The 23,718-nt window shown below is 39.7% G+C and overlaps 1 protein-coding gene across 5 annotated transcripts in view; it reads right to left on the bottom strand.

The window, feature by feature from the left end:
• ADCY7 (adenylate cyclase 7) overlaps positions 1 to 23,718 on the bottom strand; it is a 60,528-nt gene that overhangs the window by 5,631 nt on the left and 31,179 nt on the right. For all 5 annotated transcript variants that reach the window (XM_071440373.1, XM_071440372.1, XM_071440374.1 and 2 more), the window contains 19 exons: positions 23,164 to 23,325; positions 22,242 to 22,391; positions 19,832 to 19,980; positions 19,400 to 19,511; positions 16,980 to 17,107; positions 16,604 to 16,762; positions 12,984 to 13,116; positions 11,527 to 11,712; positions 10,222 to 10,265; positions 9,576 to 9,656; positions 8,593 to 8,665; positions 7,712 to 7,809; positions 7,000 to 7,084; positions 5,309 to 5,446; positions 4,117 to 4,179; positions 3,446 to 3,484; positions 2,076 to 2,233; positions 852 to 933; positions 132 to 287 (listed from right to left, as the gene is read on the bottom strand). In XM_071440373.1, the coding sequence (XP_071296474.1) occupies positions 132 to 287; positions 852 to 933; positions 2,076 to 2,233; positions 3,446 to 3,484; positions 4,117 to 4,179; positions 5,309 to 5,446; positions 7,000 to 7,084; positions 7,712 to 7,809; positions 8,593 to 8,665; positions 9,576 to 9,656; positions 10,222 to 10,265; positions 11,527 to 11,712; positions 12,984 to 13,116; positions 16,604 to 16,762; positions 16,980 to 17,107; positions 19,400 to 19,511; positions 19,832 to 19,980; positions 22,242 to 22,391; positions 23,164 to 23,325 (2,196 nt within the window). The remainder of the gene's footprint in view (positions 1 to 131; positions 288 to 851; positions 934 to 2,075; positions 2,234 to 3,445; positions 3,485 to 4,116; positions 4,180 to 5,308; positions 5,447 to 6,999; positions 7,085 to 7,711; positions 7,810 to 8,592; positions 8,666 to 9,575; positions 9,657 to 10,221; positions 10,266 to 11,526; positions 11,713 to 12,983; positions 13,117 to 16,603; positions 16,763 to 16,979; positions 17,108 to 19,399; positions 19,512 to 19,831; positions 19,981 to 22,241; positions 22,392 to 23,163; positions 23,326 to 23,718) is intronic.

Below are 23,718 nucleotides of genomic sequence, written 5' to 3'. Positions count from 1 at the left end.
AAAGGTCTTGGAATACAAACAAGAGGCAAAGATTGCAGAAGTTTACAGTCTGTGTTATTTTTCACATCATGTGTACTATATATCACAGAAACCCAATTTGCTGTCCTTCACATAGGGGAAGCTCAACACACCTCATTTCGTTTTTCTCCAATGAAATATGCAGCAACATGTGCTGGAAGAACATTTTCCAGCAAAAGCCTGTTAACATTCTCCATAGTTTCAAATTGTTCATGTTCCTTTTTAAACTTATTCTTCCACAGACAATCCAGTCGACAGTAATAGTCAATCTGCAAAGAGAACAAATATGACAAATTAAATCCATAAAATAACTCACTGAAAAATATTAGGCAATTTTCTGAAGAAGTGTAGTAGCAATTTATTCAAGGCCTTTTGAGTCTATATAGTTATGAAAAATGTGCTTTGAGAGCAAAGGTCAGAAAAATATGAAGCAGCCACTAAGACCAAATGTCACTTGATACCATCAGGTGTATTTACCAAAATGACACTTTAGTAATATAATTATTTTCATCTTGAATTGCTATGTTGATTTAGAATGAATAATGGTATATAAATACAGATAGATCAAAACTGGAAGAACCAGGAAGTTCTCATGACTGTGATGCAAACACTGTTGAAAACTAGAAAAATGTTCCCATCCTTCCACAGTAAAAATTCTTTCATTACCAAAACCTAATTACATGTGTGTTATCTGCAAGACCAGAATACTAAAAGAAGACAAAAAATATATACTTATTAAAAGCACAATTTCAAGGAACAACACTTTTGCATTTTATTTAAATCAACTTGCTGCAAGTAAAGGAATTATACAGGATTGCATTTTAAATACATACCTGTTTTGCAAGTAAAACTAGGGTTATGTAAAACAGAACCAGATACAAATTAGTCATTATCCTTGGCTCTTTGATGAAAAACCTGAAAATAAGAAAGCAATACAAAGTCATCTGTATGCTTTAAGAAAATCAGCACACTGGAGGGTTGGGGTGGGAGGTGAGGGGAAGAGGGTGCCTGTCCAGACCTGCACCACAGGGTTCATTTGTGCCATTGGCTGGCTGGGGACAGGTCCTGTCCCAACAACCAGAAAGGGCTATCAGCCAGTCCAACACATGGCATGGTGCATTGCACATCACAGCACACTGGGTGTTGAAACCTTGTTCAGTAGCTGTTGTGAGATGCTGAGTGAGATGCTCAGGTAAACAGGGCTTTATCTTAATGGAGCCATCTTAATTTCCACCAGACTGAGTTTCAGCTCCCACCCCACACCACCCTACAAAAACACAGCCAACAAAACCTTGAGTAGTAAAAGAAACTTTCTTATTTGTGGAAGGAAAGACAATAACAAATTAAAAACCTGAATTCCTAAGACAAAGACAGCAGTTAAATTATATCTGTATCTGAATCACTGCTCATATTTCATAGTAAGATCAGTCTTACCACATCTATTACTTTTTACAAATGCAAATTAAATTCTCATCATATGAATGATTAAGTTCACTCAAGCTTTTTTAAGGTGTGCTGACAGCTTACAGCCCCTGCAAAATAAATTTATTCTAATCTTCAACTATGAGACTATGCTGAGGAATCTGAGAAAGACTTAAAAACTAACAGTAAAGCCTTTGCATGTGATTTCTCTTCAGTATTTTCAGTTTCTGCAATTGGATCAGGTAAATTGCTGTTATTTTTCACAGTACCAGTAAGAGTTCACCATCCTATTGACTACCAAGCTTGACCCTCAGACTTTTAGCTTTTCTTCGTAACATAAGATCAACCTTAATATGACATAAATATTCTTCTCTCTAGTCCTTAATGTAATCCAAGGCTTCTAGGGATCTCAGAAGCCACATGACAGAATTTTTTCAGAGAACATATACTTTGTTTAAAAAGTATATGTAAAAAAAGGTGGCATGGTCAAATAGGATTTCCATGTTGTTAACTTTACAGAAAGGTTTGCAATGTCTGGCTTACATGATTTTGATATTTCAATATTCCAGTAAGTGCACAAAAATCTAACACTTCCTTAAATGAAACATAAAAGGATGAGAAACTTCACAGTGCACCTGGTACTGTTGCCATAGTTGTCTTTGTGCTGAAGGGTATTAAAAATGATGAGGTAGACAGTCACAGCAATGGACAGGAAGAGAACTTTGAGTTCGAAGCTCATTTGAAGAAATACCGAGCAGGCAATGAACCCCAGTATACAGCAGTAAGCATAATACTGTAAAGAGAAATGTAAAGAGCCTTTGCATTATTCAGAACTTATGTCTAAGAAATGTTCAAACCACAGCAAATTCTTTGAGTTCATGATCACTGCAATTAAAACTTTATTTTTAATGGCACGAAAAGGATGAACTTAATATTGATTTTCGTTTACTTTTATAATTTGTTATGGGTAAACAAAAATATTTAAACAAAAAAAAATCAATGTAAGTAAGCAATGCCAAATAAAAACTGAAGTGTTGAGAATTTATCTTCTGAAGTTTATTAATTTAAGCAATTATTTATTTAAAGTTTGAGAGTAATCTAAAGTAGGTTCACAGTCCATAGAACCAGCAAATCCAGCACTCTAATCCTGTTCTGACTGTGCTTTCCCATTGTAACCTAGAGCAGATGCCCCATTCCCAGCTCCCACACCAGTAACACATGGAGGCTGTGCCTGGTTATCCAGCCTGGGACACAGCTCCTCAGAAGAGCTGTGATTGATGCTAAGAAGCATTACCAAGCTATGGCCACTGTCCCCTTGATGGAATTGCTGAGCCCTTTGCCAGGGAATCCCAGCTCAGGGACAGTGTCCAAGGTCAGCCTGCGGCCGGCAGCACCAGGTGTGTGGTGCAGACAGGACTGCTGCCTGCAGCCACGGGCACAGGTGTCAGCTGCCTGCAAGCAGCTCCAAAATCACCTCAGCTTCTGCTCCTCAGTGCACAAAGCACAGTTTTCCCATCTGTAATAGCACAGGCCTACTACAGAACTGTGAGATTCTTGGCGAAATAATTAACATTTCTACTGAAGTGAATGAAACCAGAACAATTTATGAAGCAACTCCTAATCAGAGTCCATATATTACACATTACCCCAACTCTGTCATCCTAAGAGAGGTCTGTCAACCACTTAAGCCCTTTCACTCTGTAAAAACACTTTACTGGGACACTTGCAAGTACAGCTCTTATCTTCAGACTCCAACATTATCATCACCCTGTTCTGCTGTTTTTTCCTTAAAGATTTAGACCTACTTGTCAGTCTGAAATCTCTAAAAACTGCAAAGCCATACTTTACTTGGCAAAACAACAGCAGCTAAATTATCTTGATTTCATGAACAATTTTTCTGCTGTCATATATCTAGAAAAGCTTCCTTTTATACAACAGAACCTGCCATTTGTCAGTAATGTACACCACATTCAAAGATCAGGCCTAAGATGCATTCACTACTTACAGTTTCCTCTATGCAGGAATGAGTTGTGTTTCCAAAACCCTGATGTACAAACATGCAAGAAAAAAAATCACCAGGTGAGCACAATGTGCATTTCATTTGTAACTTATCATTTGTCATAAGCACCTGAATGAAAGGCTCCTCACACACCTTGCTGCACATAATTCAAAAACATATCCATCATCTAAAGAGGTGTCCAGGTGACAAAGGAGCATCCCAAACATTTGGATGAACTCAAAATAGAGCACTACTTTGGCATTAAAGATATAAAAAGTGAAACTCCCAGAAATAATACTTTTGTGTCACTAGTAAGTGCTGAATTTACCCTTACAGAAATGCTGGAGAACACCTTTCAAAGATGCTGAAAGACCAAAACTTCAGTTTTATACATGAATACTCCTGATTTCTGAAAATCCCCAAAGGATGCACAAGAAAGCTATATATAAAAATACAAAATATCCCTTAAAACTGCCTTGTGCCATGAGCAAGTCTTCATGTTCAATAGTTAAAAAAACCCAAAACCCTATCTTTATAAATAAAAAGAAAAAAATATAAAAATATTGCCATCCATCATGACATCATCCTACCCAATTCAGGATGTTCTATGATTCTATACCCACCATCCAAGACTCATTTCACTTCAATCCTAGAAATTAAGATGGTACTCTACTCACATAGGTGGTAGCATTCAGGTCATTTGATCCAGTAAAGTTGGCAGGTTTGTTCTTTTCAGTAGTCTTGATTTATTGGAGGGGAAGAAAAAAAAACATAAAGCAAAACAAATCAATAAAACCAGCATACAAACTAATGAGCAGGTAATCACTGATTTTTTCCCTATATATTTTACAAAGAGCGATGATCTGGTTGTCTTTTCAGTGCTACTGAATAAATTTTGAAATACAATTGCATCCCATGTAGTTGTACTAAACATATATGCACACACAAGCTGCAAGAAGGTTAAAATTTACTTATTTTCTAATTGGGGGTAAAGGTTTACATTATGGCTATGTTAATTTGGCAGCTATCTGGCACAAACATGTGGTTTTGTCTCACCCCCCAGTTTCACAGCTGCTGTTCCTGTTTTCTTTCAGTCTGTCTCTGGTGGTGTTCACATGACACCACTATGAGTCACTTCAAGGACCTAAGCCAGCAAAAAATACCCTATGAAAGAAAATTAAGCATTTTCTGCAGTATTGCTCTCAGAAGGAACTCCCCATGGAATCAGAAGAATGGCAAGGCAAAGGAACACATGGGATCAGGACACCAGTTTTAGTAGTTAACTATCAGTTTAGTGGAACTGTTAACACACAGAGCTTGTCTTAATAAAAAAAAAGCACAGTTATTCAAATGTACATGCCCTGGGTGCAATGTAATATTCAAACTAAATTCAAAAGACAGATGCCATTTCCACTTTACTCCAGCAGTACCTATCCCCAGTGCCTTGGCTTTTAGAAGAGAGCCAGGCTATATTCTTCCCTCCCTCACCCACATACTACCAGTGAGTGCAAATACCACAGTGAACTGCTTAAAGTGCTGCCTGCCACTGCCAAACATTTCAAACCACATTAAAACAGGAAAACATCTTAGTGAGGAGGGTTACAATCAAGAGCTGTTGTAAGTGCTATCTTGAAAACCAGAAAAGTTTGTAGAACTGAAGCCTATCAAGTGTACTTCCAGTTCCACAAACTAGGAGCTTTTATTTTAATGCTTTTACTTGACATCAGGCACTATCCCTGTGCAAATCAACTCAGCTGCAAGTCAGGCATTAGAAAAAGCAGCAAAATCCAGTACTTGATGAAAAGAAAGCAGGAAGTTACTTCAACTGTGGATTTGACAAGAAGTTCATTAATTAATGTGATTACTTACCAAGTTAAAAATGGCTATAGTCAGCAAGGCAGCTATAGTGATGACTGCTAGAGGCAGCCTAAGCAGAGGCATTGTTTCCACCTTTTCTGAGACAGCACACAGATGGCGCAGGGGAGGCCATTGGTCTGAGCAGCACTTCTGTAAACACAATTAATTAGTTTCAGTAGCAGATAACACTTTGATACAGGAGAAGAAATATTTCTAAAAATAAAGTTGACCTTTTTTTCTGCAGGAGAGTGTCAAGAGCCTTCACTGGAATTCTAATTGGATTCACTGGATTCAATGTCTAACACCTTTCCCCAGCTGAAAATAGAGACAATGCTTCCTTTCTTCAAAGGGGTTAGGTGCTAAAATTTTCTGAATTTGTGCTTTAAAAATACAGAATTATGATCTGCTTGAAAGTTCTAGAGAAAAGTTAATAAAAATGCAGTAAAAATTCTGTGGGTTTTTTTTTTAGTCATAGAGTTATAATATTTGGAACTAAATTTTCAGATTAATAAATTGAAACCAACTCTGGACAGCCCCCATTCTTGCCATCCCTATGTCCTCTAATTGTTGCCATAGACAAAAAAAAACACACTAAAGCATATAATTGTAATGACTTCAAGCATTATTCCATTATTTGGCGACACCAAAACACTCCAAGCATAAAATTCAAGTCTTATGTAATTCCACTCCTGGAATTTTCTGTTTTCTCCATGTGTTTCTACCCATGTAGAAAAAACACATGAATGCATATACACACACCTGTCTCTCTCTACAGACATATATGCAAAAATCCATGTTTATACATAAATACCATACATACATAAAATCCATAAATCTGTCTGACCATACAATTAAATGAGTTGTAAATCTTTATCCCATGTCCTGAGTGCAATTTTCTCTTATTTTTTTCTTTCCCCTTCACACAGCTTGACCATGGCTCTGAAGAGATTCTCTTTCCCTGGAGATCTCCATCCCCTCACTGGGTGCTGCAGTGCAGTGCTGCTGCACGCCCCTGCTCTGGCACAGTGCAGGTTTGATGAGCACAAGGAACATTCTAGAATCCCTTCTCTAAAATCCCTTTCCTCTTCCCACATTGCCCCCAGGCAGTTCTTGAGCTGAGAAGGACTTTTTTTTTTTTCACTCTGTATCATTGAACTCTGTCACTATGGGCTCTCTCTGTCACTATATATTTTTAAACAGTAATTGCATGTGTTTAATAATGCAAAGAAAAAGGAACTACAAGTGCAAAGTGTCTCAATTGATGTAATGGTGAATTTGGAATTCTCACAGCCATGAAATTGTTGCCAATAAATTATTCATATGTTTGCAATTTTCATTACACTTCATAAATTATTATGAAAACTGATCTTCTGTTCCAACTTATTTCAATATTGTTTCCAGAACAGAGAATAACACTATTTACAACCAAAATTACTATTAATGACAAACATAAAAATACATTTTAGAAAACCAACCCCATGTCCTCCCTCCTACCCTCTTGCACTCAAATAATTCTGAATTACTGTGAGAATTTTCAGACATGAAAATCTGTTTCAGGCAATGGAATCTTCAGGTAACCTGAGGTTCAAGGCTCCTGTAGCTCCTATTGAAATTACTAAAATTTCATCAGCCTAAAAGACAGACCAAGTTGCTGAAATATATCCACTTTAGAAAACAGGAAGTGTTTTTTAAAGTAAACTTACCAGACATTTCTCAGCAAAGCACACAAACAAAATAAGTGCAATGATGATGGCAACAACTCCAAAGGAAATTCCCAGTTCTGCAGTTCTAAACAGAAGAAGAAAGCACTAAAAAAACCAAGTTTAAATATGGTTTTTCTTCAAATAGCACTGAATAACAGTAACATCACACAGGTTACGGTTGCTCTGTTGCACAATCTCTGCTTTAAGAGATTCTGCTCTGATGGCCTGAGCCACTGCCCTGTGCATAAACCACATGGAAACTGCACTGCAACAGCCATGAAAAACAAAGGTGCCATACACTTCAGAATTATCCATCCTCTGCTTTCCTGGAGCTGTGACTAGCAGCTCAAAGCTGTCTCCTTGTAGCTCTACAGAAAAGGATCACTGAGCACAGTTTAACCAGCTAAATCCCATTTTCCTACTGCTCAATGGCCTTACAGCCAACTGTTCTTACAAAATAGTATTTCTTAACTGACCCCCTCCCTGTGTGTACTAAGCAAACAAAATATTAAAGAAATATTTCTATTTTATTTTCATACTAATATCTTGGCTCTTATGCCAACAACATGAATGCAATCCCTTATCATGGGGTAAATGAATGTATATTTCTTAAATTTAACCCCTCAGGAACTCCAAAAAGTTCCATGCACATGAGGTTCACTTTGGCTGTTGGTTAATCTGAATTATAAATAATTAAAATACCAGCACTTACTTTGGCATGATAAGCATCTGGATCACAAATATACAGAGGAACACAAAACTGGCGCACGCAAAGTAACTCTTGAGTTTCAGAATAGGAATGGTGCGGTACTGAAACAGAGAGAACAAAGCATCAGGGCCATTTCAGGGGTGTTTCTTCTTAGTTCTATTACATTCTTGTGATGACACATATATACAAGTTTATACTGTATTATTAAAAATATACTAAAGCAGAACAAAAGAAGACCATCACCAAAAAAAACCCAATCACTTGAACATCATTCAAGGAAACAGCCCAGGCCAAAGGATAATTTCCAAATTTCCAAGCTAAGCAGTATGTAAAACAGCTCTCCACAGATGCCCATGGTCAAAATCCTTTCCTCAGGAAAGGACATACACAGAAGTGTATGTACAGACCCACACCAGTAACTACATCCACAGCACAGTACATTGAACAGCAGTTATTCAAACATAAAAACTACACTGCACCTAACAAATATCAGCATTATATCTACAATGGAACAGCCACAGCAAACAAAGTGTTTTCATTATGGATTCAGAAATCTTTTCTTTTTTCTTTCCTTCTTTAAATCTTATTACTTTTGAGGGAAGTCGTTTACATAAAAAAATTATCAAACTCCCACTAACTCCCTTATAGCAAGAATTTGACCACAGATTAGAGACAATCTTATTTAAGCTCAGAATTTTCATTCTCAAGGAACACTGACCAGTTCAAACACTCCTGAAATCTGCTTTCCATTAGTTACCAGAAACCTCTTAGGATGTGCAGTCACCTCCAGAATCCAGTTTCAGAATGAAAAATTTCCAACATATTCTTATGCTGCTCCAAAGGGCAAATCAAAGACCAGAAAGGATTATTTTGTTCTTACCAACCTCTTTTTCAAGACCAGGTTCTGCAAAGATCAGTGAGAATCCACAGAAGTCATCTGACCTGCCACACCAGGGACTGCAGCCAGAGAGAGACAGGGGTCACCAGGAGCACACAGGGCCAGGACACAAAATCATCCTGCACCTGAGACCCACAGCCACTCCCAACACACTGATGCTGCTGCAAGGTCTTTATGCTTCACAGCAAAACAAAGCACTAAAAACATAACATTTTTACTCATCTGACAGGCAGATCCACAACACTCATGGACAGCAACATCTGCCTAAGCTAGATGAAAAATGTAGCTCCAAACCTTTCTGAAGGCTAAAGAATAGGAAAGTGTAACAGCAGTTGTTAGAGAGGGCTCACAGCCTCCAAAAAAAATCCCCCAAATAATGTCAGACTCCTATTAGGAATACCTGAGGTACAGCATTCCTAGAATTTAGATGGAAGAAAGTTTTTCTTCTTCAATTCAGTGTTTGAGAAATTTGTTAGGAATGTAAATATTGCATTTTAAATTTAAAAAAAAAAAAAAAAAAAAAAAACAGAAAAAAAGAAAACTCAAACCATCACCACTGCCTGTGTTAGTCTGCTTTTAAATGCAAATGCACTGCCAAAGGAATTACCTGCCCCTGACAGACCGTTTGCCTTCAGTGGACCAGACACTAAAGCAACTTTATTACCCCCCCAACACTGTTTTGACTTTATACATAGTTTTTTGTTCAGAACAGCACCCCATCTCATGACACTTCTTGTTTTAATAAAGAAGACTTTGAACAGCAAGACTAATCACTGGCTTCTTGCTAAATAATGCAGTAACACTTTCATATTCAAATCAAAAATAAAACAGAAACTAAATAAAAAGACCAAAAAAAGGGCAAGACAAAAATCCTGATAACTTTATACATATATTTTATATCTAGGGTTAAATTGAGAATGCAGGGTAATCTCAAAGAAAAGATGAAGAATAAATGAAAGTACTGCATACGTAGTTGAACTGAGGCCTTCAATGGTTGACATCATTTCATCATAAATATCTTCTTCTATCCTTCCCTTCTGAGATGAATTTCTGAGGATGAAAAGAAGTCTGTGTGACAAATGCTACTCAGAAACAAGTAATGGGTACAGAGCACACTTTATCACCACACACTGGGGCAAGCCTCCAGGGAAAAGTTAAACCAGAATGCTCCAAACTGATTAAAAAACACACCTATGAGGACTTTACTAAGCATTTCTCTAGTTACCCAAATCATGCATTTTTCAAGACAGCATTTTGACAAACTGAGGGAATGATCCACAAGTGAAAATCAGCTTCTCATTTACCTCAGTGCTATGGGTACCATTGACAATTCTTATCACACTGTAATACAAATTTGCTTGCTGCAACCCAGCAAGCAAAATGGAATTTGAATGACTGGGAGGGACAGTAAGACAAGAATCTCCTTTTAGAGTCTGCTAACAATAACAAACATGAGCTGAGAAATCTTCCAAAGGCCAAAGCGTTAGCTTAACCTTTCTAAGGCAGGACTACCATACACACAGTGATTAATCAACCAAATGATCAGATCCTTACAGCACACTGAACTGCAAGAGGAGCACAGGACCACAAAAAAGAGAAAAGGTACTTGACAAACCTATCAGAAGTTCTCTGGCGCCCAGTAGAACACAAAGGTATTTCCTAAATAAAAGAGGAATTCAGAATAAGTTACACATTCTTTGATTAGCAAACAACTATGGGAAACAAGCATCAAGAAACTGCCAAAACCATTTTTACTCAGAAATAAAAGAAATCAAGAACCATTCTCAAACAGAAATGTTTCTAAAAAGCAATCCTTTCCAGCAACGTTTTCTGCTTTAACAAGTGAGAAGTGTTTTCTGACAAAAAAAGATCGTTAGATCTTCCCTCTCATTTTTCTCTACACACCAAAATAATTAAGCAAGCACCAGCAGAAGCAAGCAGACTGGAAACCACTTCCACACATCTGAATGGATGCTTAAATTAAAATTTACTACAGCTGTGGCTCCAGGACCACACCTGACAGCATGCACATCTCCTGCTTCCAACTTTCAGAAAGGGAAGATGGAAGGAAAAATTAGTTTTCTTATATTTTAAAATCTTAAAAATCTAAAGAATTCTTGATCTTAAAAATTCTTTACTGATAAAATCCAGTTGCCAGGAGAGCATGTGGAGGGACTACTTATTTTCTATACATTTCAATTAAAGATTGAGTGCATCTATCGGGTTTTTTTTGTTTTTTACAAAACCACATGCACCAGGCAGGACCTCAAGATGGAAAAAATAGATAGTTTTGCTTTGAGGATATACTATGATAAGGATATACTATGATTATAGTATGCTAGAGAGACAGGCAGTGTGACAATGGGGAAGGTCTGACAGAAGGAGAAAGTCAGAAAGTCTGCCTTTTCTGACTGAAACAATCCAAGGAAAAGTCAACACAGCAACAACAGCAATGCACTTCTGAGGAGAGCAGCCAGTATTTCTCTGTACCTATTCACACTTCCCCTTAAATGTTATTTCACTCAGTATCTCAAATCATGTATTTCCACATAAGGTATGAGTAATAGCTTTCCATATAATTTCCCAACAAGAGGCTGGAGGGAGTTCATAAAATAGCATTTCCTAAGTTCTACTTTCTCATTGTTCATCTGCCCATGCTTTTCTCACTTTCCTTTGGCACAGAGGGTTAGACACTGTCCTACAATCCATTAGCTCAGGGCTGGGAAAAGCCCAACTCCAGAATGGAAGCTGGCACTGTGCAGCACTGCTGCCTAACTAGAGAGAGCAAGGCACAGCTCCCTCTCAGCTGGGTGCACTGCACACCAAGGGTCACAGCAGCCACGCAGCCACCACAGGCAGGCGTGCAGCGGCACTGGAGCAGTTTGAGCCGCAGGCTGCCCATGACCCCAGCATCACTGACCTTCCTGCGGCGGCCCTGCGAGCCCGAGCAGTCGCTGCTGACGCTCTCGCGGTGGCTCAGGTGCGCGAAGGGCCGCGCCGCCCCCCAGGACTCCAGGTACCGCGTCATGCGCACCGAGGCGCGCATCTTCAGCCCGTCGTTCACCCGCGCTTTGGGGACGTGGCTGTTTGACAGGCATTGCTTGGACTAGCAGAAAGAAAACACGCCCATGGACAAAACAGAAATTCAGGCAAGTTACAATATACTGAAGCTCTGTAGTAGTTTGAGTAAGATTACACAAATCTCGCCGTTTTGTAGGGCTCTGGACACATCAGCAACATGTCAGCCAACCTCAACTCCTTTATCTCGTTTAATTAAGGTGAGCTAAAGCAAATCACAGCACACACAAAATGAATTGACTCAGCTGCCTTCACCAGACTTGGCTTGCAACACTGCAACAAACTCCACGTTTATGTAGAGTGATGCAAGGGCTCACAGGATCTTAGGAACAGATACAGTTCCCTTGCAGTCAGCACTACAGCAGGGAAAAAAGGTGCCAAACTCCTGAGCTGCTGGGGTGTATCAAAACAGTGGTTAGAAGATCCCACAAATTGCAGACTCCACATTAGATTATATCTGTGTCACAGGTGCTGAGTCAGGCAGTACAGACAGTGTGTACAGCAATACCCTTGCAGAACTACAGGATAAACCAAGACATCAATGACTGATAATTCTCTAACATTTCACAAGTATCTTCAAGGGAGCAGAGACCATTATAATATTCATAGGTCCTCATTCTGAGAATATGTGCTGTGTGCAGCTAGAGGGGGACTGCAGTATTGAAAAATATAACCAAGATAAGATTGAGTTCTTGCTAATTAAAAGTGGCTCTATGCTGTTCCTTCCTGTAGAGCTCAGAAAGGAAAGAAGTTTCTCATCTGCATTCTTTTTTCATTTGAAACATTTTACTCATCAACCACAAGCCATTTCCAAATAGCAATAATCCAGGTGTTTATAGTTAGCAAGCTCTAAGGGAGCAACCCACAGTTGCCAACTTCACACCCTGAACAGAAGGTGAATCTTCCTTTTCAGATAGGGAGGAAGATGTTTGATGCTATTTTACAGGGAATATTTTAGCTGGAAGTGGCCACATAGTACAGGTATTCTTTCATTCCTCGTGTATTGACCTGGGTTTTTGAGACACTTCACACAAATACATAGTCAAATATGTGGTTTTACTCTAAGTGGGTCACATACGAGGTTTCAGCATAACACTTATTACCTTCAATGTAATAGGCATGTCATAAAAATGCAGGATGTGCTTTCATATCTGAACTCCCGAATCCAAGCTACTCAGGTGACTCACACCATGCTCTAATTCTGCTCCTGAATGAAAAAGCTGTATGCACCACAGAAACCTATGTACTTATGTGTGTATACACTTGAATAAATATATATGTTTAAAAACAAATACATACCCTTGGATCAACCACTAAGTAGGTTTTGATATTCATGGATTCAAGGTAAGGATCCCTCAGGTGTCCATTCCCTTCTTCTACTTCATAAGCCTTGCCTAGGTGATTTAGTGTTGCTTCAGTGATGTGCACACGGCTGAGAACGGGAGAAAGAACAAGAGACCCAAACACTCACAGAAAGGTCACATTAAGCATTTCATTTACATTTCAATGGCCCCTGCTGACATTTCTGCTTTTCAGACATCCCCTACTTTGGCAGCCAACTGAAAAATCCTGGCAGTACTTAAAATTATAGTTGCAATCTTTTACTATAGTACATCATTCATAGCAAGTGTCCTTAAAAACACTTCCCATAATGAAATAGTATTGGTATAAAATTAAATTGGAATAAGCAGGGAAGTAAATGAAACAAGAAGAAATGTGATCAAAGGAGATCTGATGACTCACAGGACAGGCAGGCTCACAGGCAGGTTGTGAGAGCTGCAGGGAAAACTCAGGAACAAAACAGAAGCAAGGATTGCTTTGTGCTAGAAATGCATGAGAGTCGGGGGAGACACAGAGTCTGGGAAAAGAAAACTGGGGAAGGTTTTGTGTTAACTCTAAGGAGAATTCTGAAAGTCTGCCTTTTCTGACTGAAACAATCCAAGGAAAAGTCAACACAGCAACAACAGCAATGCATTTCTGAGGAGAGCAGCCAGTATTTCTCTGTACCTATTCACACTTCCCCTTAAATGTTATTTCACTCAGTATCTCAAATCATGTATTTCCACATAAGGTATGAGTAATAGCTTTCCATATAATTTCCCAACAAGAGGCTGGAGGGAGTTCATAAAATAGCATTTCTTAAGTTCTACTTTCTCATTGTTCATCTGCCCATGCTTTTCTCACTTCCCTTTGGCACAGAGGGTTAGACACTGTCCTACAGCCCATTAGCTCAGGGCAGAGAAAAGCCCAACTCCAGAATGGAAACTGGCAGTGTGCAGCACTGCTGCCTAACTACAGAGAGCAAGGGAATCACTCCTCCATCCACCTCTCCTTCCTAAAGCTGGACATAGGTTTGCATGAAGGTAATGTGTCCAAGACCTGAAAACTACTGGCTGTAGCTTCTAAGGAGGAATAAAAACTGCCTCAGTACTTTTGAAGCCAACAGTAAGAGCTGAATTGCAGAGGGTGCCTGCTTTTATCTGTTTACTAGTAATTTTCCTCAAAAAAATGTTTAATTGTTACTTTGACTACATACTTTTGCAATTAAGTGAACCTTCAAATCTGAAATTTTGAAGCATAATTTTCTTCCACAGAAACTGGGGCATTCTGGGGGATGTCTGTGGCCTGAGCCTTAAAACACAGCCATGTGCTGCAGCAAGTTTGCTGTGCTTTTCCCTTTCCTCCAAAAAGCAGCACATTTGTTCACTACCCACCATTTTGCATTTTACCAAGCTTCCTCTCCCCTCTCCCTCAAAGCACACACTGCGTAGGACATTTCTGATCTTACTGCAAACTTCTCTTCCAGTTAGGTGCCAGTGATCTCTCAGCAGTTACTAATTGCTCCCTGGGTTCCAGGACAAGCACATCACCAAGAGCTGCTCTCCCGGGCAAGCTGGAGCACGCACTGCTGCCCTTGCTGTGCCAGGACAGAACACCCAGCACGCTGTGCCCAGCTTCCCATGCTGACAGCAGAATAACACGTGCTGAGCTTCCAGGCATTTACACATCAGAGAGAATTGGTCATAAATGCATTTTTAGTTTTGGTTTTATGCTACTCCTTTCTGCTTTAGCAGTTTATTACACTGTTATGAATGTAAGTAATTTTTTTAAATCACAAGGAAGATGAACAAGGTTACTCTGACACTGGACAGAAAATACTTTGAAAGCTAGAAGCTTTCCTGCATCCCTTCAAAAGTCTTTAGAATTCCTTCATTCACAGAAACTCAAAATATATATGCTTCCTCTTTTAAACAAAACCTCTGGCTGGCTCCTAATGGCAAAACTGCTTCCAAAGGAGCAGGACTAGCTGACATTGGACCGAGGAATCCCCAAAAAATAATTCCTTGCAGAGTAGGAAAATAATACAGCGTAACACTTGCATAGTGAATAATACCCCTTCCACCCTGTCAGGCTCAGTCTTCCACAAGTGGAAGGTGTTTCCCCTGGCCAGTTTTGAAACAGAAGATAGTGAGTACTACACAGCTATAGGTAGAGGAAGTAATAAGGAAAATGTTTCCGGATCAGCATGACAAACTAAACCAGCTTAATTCCTTACCAGCTTATCAACTATAAACCTGACAACCATACAGGAATAATCAGAGCTTTCAAGATTAGGCAGAGGTCCTAAACATGACTAACAAAGTGTGAGTTTGTGCCATATTCAGAGTCATGCTGTTTGTTTTACCAACAAAAGAAACTTTACAACTCTGTGTTCTTGTTTAATCACACTGAATCAACACATTAAACCCTTCAGCCTGGCTGGCAGTGTAACTGTTAACCAAGCTCCAGGTAGTTTTCTTTCTGTTTCAGTGACCAATGCAACAAAGTATTTTGATATTCGTAACCTCTTATCACTTAATAAACCACTTTAATTTTTAAGTCACAAGCATATACCTAAAAGCTGTCTGAGGTACAGAAGTAATAAGAAAAGCTATAATGTCACTGGTTAGAAACACTTACTAAAAGAAACCAATTGGCACAGACTACCACGACACCAAAAAAAAAAAAAAAAAAACATGCTCTGATTTGGGAATGAAAAAAGAAAAAGTCCTATAACAGCCTTTGTTAGTGTAAATTACCAAAATAAGAAAGACAAAAAAGAGGGTTTCTTAGATTGTTTCTAATCCTTAAATTTTACTTAGAAAACAGGAAAATAATGTACTTTCCTAAACAAAGAAAATGCAAATGGTGGTGGTTTTGAAAAACATTTATATTTGTTCTGTTCAATGAGTGTCTTAAAAAGGCTACAGGAGACCAACCTCAGCCCTAATCCTTGTATCACTGAGCAGCAGCACATGGCAAATTATATCCCTGCTCAGCCTCAATCCTCCCATTCAGCACCACTCCCTTCCCTTCCTTCTGCCCATGGCAAATGCACAACAAACAACAGCTCCAGACTCTCCTTGCTGGGGTACTCCCCATCAGGGTGCATTTTAATTTCTGAGTTGCTTATGAGGTTTGAGTGGTGAATATAGAGCTGACATAAATCAAGTGGAGCTGATCGATGCATTAGCAGAAACACTGGGTAAAGACAGCTTGGCCTTGTTGACCTAAGGAGCCCAACTGTGCTCTGACTAAACTCACAAACGTAGAATTACCCCTGTGTACAGCATGGATTAACTAAGTCAACATAATGCACATGTTTCTCCCATGAAGGGAAGGTCAAGAAGCAACCTCTTGCCCAAGAATAGAATTTTATTGCTCGCTGAAAACGCAATCAGAAAACGCGAACATTTTACAGCTCTGCTAAGCACACATCTGTTCTATTTCCACCACCCCAGGTGAGGAAGTGACAGAGCCGGGGCCGTGCCAGCCCGGCACGGAGGGGACCCAGCCCCGGCCCCGCACAGAGCGGGGACAGCCCGGCACGGAGGGGACCCGGCCCCGGCCCCGGCCCCGCACGGAGGGCTCTCGCTCACCCCGGCACTCCGGCAGACTCCATGCGGTTGGCAAGGGACACGTCGTGTGACCACACGTCGTACTGCCACTTCCTGAGGCCGATGACGCCGCACAGCACGTTCCCGGAGTGGATCCCGACCCTCATGTTGATGTCCACGCCTGTGGCTTCTCTCACCTGCCTGGGGAGGCATCGGGGGTTAGAGCAGACTTGACATTTCATCTCCTCCTCCGGTCTCATCATACACTTGGGGCAAAACTTGTGATCAGAACTATGCAACTACAGCTAATAAATACACTTGGAATGTTGACAAGAAAACTAAATACTTAATTCAATATCTCAAATCTCAATATCTGCACAGTATCTATATTTTAAACAGCCTTCTGTGTAACACTTACTTTATTGCTTCACACATGTCGAGCCCCATTTTAACACAGTTCCTGGCATGAACGGGTAAGGACACAGGCAGGCCTGACACACAGTAGTAACAGTCTCCCAGGATTTTTATTCTCATGCATTCATTCTCCTGTAAAATTACACCAAACATTTTTAACGGGAAAAAATTAACTCCAAAGGTTCTGGTTTCAGAAAGTCAGGCTTTGCTAACTCCTTGTTGAAACAAAGTTTACTTCTTCTGCCCTACATCTGAATGCCTGGACATTTCTCACTGGAGAGAGCAAAAATGACCACTTCAAGCATTTCTGAAATAAAACCATCTTGTTAGTTTCTTGCCTTTTTCTTGAAACTGTGTGAAATTGAAAAACCTATAAATAAGACATCATCTAAAAGATGAAATCTACTTATCTTTTAATCTTCGTCTGAATTATCGGCAATTTTCCCTCTACTTTTACACGGCAGCCTCATAAGTAACAGTACGAGGTGTCATAAAACCTCCCAGCACTGAGGGAAAACTTAGAAATTCAGATGCCCAACCAAAATGGGGTTGTTTTGTTATTTCAAACATGACTGAAGAGGAAGCTGGCACACACTACTGTTTGCTATTGCTAATAAAAATCCCACAATACTAAATAGTAGCAAAAAAAATTTTTCCTAACTGTGCAACAGAGGATACTGCTGCCAGTGTCTGGCAGGAGAGAGCAAAAAGTCTCTGATACTATCTTTTGTGAAGACTTTACTGAAGAATTTTAACTACAGAGGTTGCAAGCAAGCCAGGGCTAATTCTGCAAGGCTGTGTTATGTTTGACTGACGAGCAGAGATGGCTTAATTTGGGCCAGCCAGTAGCTCCAGCTGTTCAACACTACATGCTGTGGGAACACAGTTCCTAAATCAACTGCAAAATCAGCCCAAATGTGTGGCAATTTCCCAAACGGAGCTGTTCTCCCTCATCAGTTAAAGCCTTTAGGGAACATCCATCATTCTCCACCTCTTAATCCACCCCAGTGGGCTCTGAGCAGTGCCACAAGTGACAAGCTCAGAGGGATCAGCAGGGAAAACTAGCCCTGGATTAGAGCTGCTGCACTTCAGCATCCAGCCCAGTGTCCAGCTTAGCCATCATTTTTTATTAGGTAAATTGGAGCTTGCAAGATTTGTACATTATGGAAAAGATGACAGAGTACTCCCTGGCAGAACAAAAATAGCACAAAAAGCAGGAACCTCTTCTCACAGCTCAACCACAGAGTTGCAAAAGACCTTGACTCACTAAATCCAGACATTTCAGTGCAATTTGCATACAGCAGTGAGAAATTAAAACTCATCACTCAAAATCTAGGTTTTTTCTATCTTTCTGTCTGCAAAACAGTTACAAAACCTTACCAAGTGTGTATAACCTCAGCTTGTACTTCAGCATTAAAGGAAATTTTGCCATTTGGCAACTAAGATGACATAACTTACTCTGTCTTTTTAGCTGCTTCACAACAATACAATTGCAATAGCTAGAGTAGAACTTTTATTTCTCAAATACACATTTTATTTCTCAAATTTCTCACACCTGAACACTTAACAGCAACTGAATTCAGATAAATGCAAAAATTAGCCACGTAATTCAGTCAAAAATATTACTAGCATCTTAGTCAGGTTTTAATCAGTGGTATATTTAAGAATTTATTCAATTATATTACAAGGGTTTAATTACATCAATTTCACTCCTCTGCTACATTAATAATTTTAGAGTTTTCCAATTTTTTCTGAATTTTTAGGATTTCACTAACAACACACAAGCATGTAGGTGATACAGTCCCTCTAATGTAAGAAATAAAAATCTGAGTTTGTGATTGCTGCAAAAAATTAACCTCAAGCAGCACCTGGAAGTGGTAACAATTCCTGCCAGGCTGAAGGGTCAGTATTGAGGGGATGTCTTAACAGGGACCATTTTAAACTACTCCCCAGCCTTACACTTTTTTGTCAGTATCCATTAGTAACAGGAAGCTTTCTTTAGTTCACTCCTGAGCTAAAGAACTCTCTGCCTGATGCCTCTGAATTTATGAATTTAAGTGTGTGTCTGAGAGTTCTCCACTTGTGGAGTCAAACAAACCTTCCAGCTGAACACAGCAAAGCTCCTCAGTGGAGTTTGTACACAGAACCTCCCACAGCCCTGCTGCAATCACTTACCACCATCAGACAATTTCCTAAATGATACAGATAAACCTCCACACCCAAGAACTGGAATTACAGTAGCAACTTGCTACATTTCCCATTTTTGATTTACATTTTGTTTTAATGTGATTTTTCCAGTTAGCTTTAAAGCAACAGCAGTCTTGCCTTCCTGACTTTGAGGACTAACACCCAACTGCCTCCTGTGGTGCAAAAAGACTTCTTTTTCCAAAGGCCTTTATCCTACAGCACAAACTGTAAACCTACCTTTGCAATCTGATCAAACTTTCCAAAGAGTTCATTCAGCATCACGACGAGTTCCTTAGGAGAGCAATCACTGGCAAGGCGAGTGAATCCTACGATGTCTGCATAAAGAATGCTAGACAGGAGCAAAAGGAAAAAGCAGGGAAAGTGAAATATGAAGATACATCAATTCCACAGTCAGCATAACTATTGAAATGCACTTAACAGAAAACACCTCCCTCCTTTTTGGGAAACAGCTCCAGCAAAAAGGGTTCAAGTATCTCCTCTGATTTAAAAGACAGCGCATGACTTCAACACATGTTATCTTCCCATAGCAGGAAAGAAGCTCACTTCAGCCTCAAAGTCTGCCTTCAAATTTCAATTTCACTGGACCATATGTACTGATAAGAATCAGAAGTTTAAATCAATACAATTATTTCTGGGGCTTCCACTTACCTAACATTTTGGTGCCTTTTTACATATAGGCTGTGGAAGTTGTTGTCATGCATCTGCCTGTTATCATTAGTTTCCTTCAGTCGCTCAATGATTGCCAACTTCATTTCCATAGAGATATGAGCAGGCAGGATGGATAAAAGCAAATTTTCCTAAAAAGTCGGGAGAGGAGTAATTGTGCAAAATTATTAACACAGTAAGTATGAAACTGAAGAATTCTGCTGACTGCAAGAAGGCATTAAAAAAACCAAAATAAAAATGTCTTTATTCAAATAGTTTTTGAGAAATGCATGTCAGGTTTTCCAGAAGACATTTTTACATTGCTGTTCTCCAAATTATTGATTTCACAATTATGTTGCATATTTTTTCTTTTGTTCCTTGTGGCCTAGATGTGACATTCCATTGTAACCATGAAACATGCACACAAAAAATGTCAGTATTCAGTACTACATTTTCTCGATAAATTACATTTTATTTTGTCCTCTGATGTCAGTATTATGTTGGCATTGTCTGATAAAGGTTCTGTAAAAGCTTATGTTTTGTACCTAACAATCTATTCAGTATTAAAAAAAATTGTAAATTCTCAAATGCTGGAAAAGCAGCAACATATACAAAAGTGTCAGCTGCATGCTGCTATAGCTAACCTGAAGCAATGCCACTGAAATGAAGCCTTTTGAACTGAGAGAAACAGACTCCTCCAAACCCACTTCCATTGTTTGACTATTCAGAGCACCTTTTTACACTGGCTCTCACTCAAAAAGCCCATTCTTCAAAGAAGACCCTGGTAAGTTGCTGGGCAGAAGACAATGACAAAAAGAATACTTTGAGTGAGGAAGGGCTCTCCCACCACAGAGATGGAAGAGGAAATGCTGTGTGGAGCAGCTACAAGCAGGAACTTTTTCAGACAATATCAACAGCAAGATTAGCAAATTGTGCAGCCAAGAAAAATGCTAAAGGCTGTCCTTTGGGACCAAGCCCTCGTCCCCTTTCCCTGGCTGCCCAACGCAGCCCTGGTCAGGCAGCAGGGAGCTGCCAGGGTTGTTTAACCAGTGCCTGCCCCCAGGAAGAAATACCCTGGGATCACAGTGGGAAGAGACAGTCCTTGAGCATCAAGTACTTGTCTGCACAAGGTATGGGCAGCAGCTTAGCTTGAGACTGATGCCAGAACTAGAAACACCTCCTTTCCTTCACCTACTGTTTTGGTACTAGGAGAGTCAGCCCTGGGAAAGAACTTAAACTGACAGACAAATCCCAGGGAATATAACAGGGCCGTTGGGATGCTGACACATCACACAGTGTTCAAGGAAGCAGTGAGGAACCCAAAACTGCAATTCTCACATCGTTTTCACAGAGAAGTGGGTGGCAGAAAGGATACTCAGAATTGCCTGACAAACTGCAGCATGGTTGAAAAGAAAGCCCTCCGTAGACTTAAGCACATTTACACTTCAAACAAGCAACCATAACCATTAAAAACAAACAATCCCGAAACCAAAATCCTGAACACCCATGGAAGTGAGCATATTGCCCAGGAAATGAGAGCACACTGCCTGTGTAAGGTGATCAGAGGCTTCCCCAGCAGCTGCGTGGGGAAATTCTGGCAGGGCTTTCATGCAGATTTGTAATCTCATCTCACAAGATTAGCATCAGAGAACAGATCGCACTAGCAGTGTGGCATTTTCTGCTTCCCGGTTTGATCAGGGCAGTCACTTTTCAGCCTCTTCTTTTTATCTAATAACTGGTGGGCAGAGAACACGATACACATCAGCCTTGTAGAGCACTTCTTAACCCTATTTATACCAGGAAAGGTGCCCCAGTTTCATCTTTGGTATCCCTCTACAAACCTTCCTCAGTAAGAAATTCATGCTTGTTTATTCTTTGAATACCACTGGAGTTTATGGCAATAAATATTTTAATCTAATATATTATTTCTTTTTCTCCCTTCACATCCAATTTTCTCCTTCTAGCAAAAGAAAAACAGTTTGTGAGACAATAAGATATAAGAATAAATAATACTTTAGAATGCAATGCAAAAAAATGTGACCAAGGGAACCACAAAACTAACTGCTAAAATTACCTTCCAAGAAATTTCAGGGCATTAAGGATATGTCCTCTTAAGTTATCTTAGCCAGTCCCAGGAACAGTTTATTCTAGGAAAAAAGGAACTAAAAATGACTGGCAATTACATTCCCATTACAAATACTGTGATTTTCATGTAGACAAGCCCCAGAAAATAGCTTCCTCCCTTTAACTTCCTTCTTTTGTTACAAATGGCACAACTTCTACTTTTGACACTAGGTGGGTATCTCAAAGATTGGACCAAACCTTTCAACATGGATTAGTCACCAACTTTATGAATTTATGCAGACTTTGGAAATGAAAACAAGCAATTAATAACATGAAGTAGCTCACTCACTTGCTGCCTCTTTTCAATCTTCAGTTTCATTCGGACCTGAATGCACTTTAAGGTGTATCTGTACAAATCCCACGAAGCAACCTGCATTTGGCGTTTGTGAAACGCACCCATCAAGTTGCCACAAAGGAAAATTACAGCATTGGCAAGGAGCTGCACGAGAAGAAAAATATTTACCTGCTGCAGGGCAGTCACTGGTACTTCACTAACACACATATTAGTCCCATAAAACACAGCAAATCCCAGACCATGTCTCATTTCCTCTTACCCCATCCCATAACAAATCATTGTTGCTATTACCCAGGATGGACCTGGCAGAGGTAATCTGACTTTGACAGTCACAATAATGAAACAGAAAATGCTATGCTATCATTCAACGTTTATTTGCAGGCACCAGTGTTTGTTTTGTGGAAAAGCAATGCACAAACTCCTGCATCAGCATGCTGTGTGGAGCCTGGCACATGCCTGCACCAAGGAGCTGGGTGCTCCTGTTAATGAAGACACCCTGTTAATGAGTGCTGGAGCCCTGAACACAGCAGGCTGCACTCCCAGCCCCTCTGACACCCCGGGGCAGCAGGGGCCCTTTTGATCCACCCCGTGGGCAGTGCCTGGTGAAGGTGGGTAGGCCCACCTGAAGGAGCACGGGTTGGCAAGAGTGACTGTGACTAACCTAGGCATGTTTTTAACAGCTTAGCTTAAAAATTAATTTAACAGCCCTGCTTTTTCCACTTAGGCCAGAAAAACAAAATTGCACTGTAGATTTAAAAATTTGCAATTTTACAAAAAGCCCAAGGGTTTTTGGGCCCAAGCTCCAAATCCACAAACTTGAAACATCAATGGAACTTTTCTTAATAGAATAGTTATGCCAAAAGCAAAGAGAAGCTTGACTAGAGTATTGCATTATGTAACCAGGTTATTTCCTTACCTGAAATGGAATGCGTTCCTTGTTTCCTTGAGATGTTACACTTACCACAGTTAAAACAACAATGTGGGAGAGAGCAGAAACAACACTAATTATGACAGCACCTCTCATCCCAAAGGGTAGCATGGTATAAACTGTGAAGATTATGAACAGAAAGAATGGCACCTTTGGAAAGAAAAAGAAAAAATAAGAAAGAATCACACATACATGTTATTAAGTAAATGCCAAAAATCACTACAGAAACAGGAGCAAAGCAGTGGGATCTTTACTCAATTTAAGGCTGAACAATTAGATATTGATGTTTCAAAAGACAATAAAAACCAGAAGGACAGTGGTAGTTCTAAGAGTTTGAGGGATTAACAGTTCTAGTTTCATAGACAAGATGGGTTAACATGACATATCACCCATAATTTTTTCACTTGTCCTTGCCCTTTATCCTGAACTTATCCTTTACAGCTGGAGATGCACTTTGGCTGCACTTTGTACTCACACATCAGGAACAGTGTGTTGCAAGGTTAGCAATACTGAATAGAATCAGATTTCTCACCTGTTGGAAGA

Source organism: Agelaius tricolor, unplaced genomic scaffold (genome assembly GCF_023055355.1).
Source record: "Agelaius tricolor isolate 1412-34295 unplaced genomic scaffold, bAgeTri1.0.p SCAF_15, whole genome shotgun sequence".
Lineage (NCBI taxonomy): Eukaryota > Metazoa > Chordata > Aves > Passeriformes > Icteridae > Agelaius > Agelaius tricolor.
The sequence above is the reverse complement of the archived record's forward strand: the minus strand, read 5'-3'. Positions and strand labels throughout refer to the sequence as shown.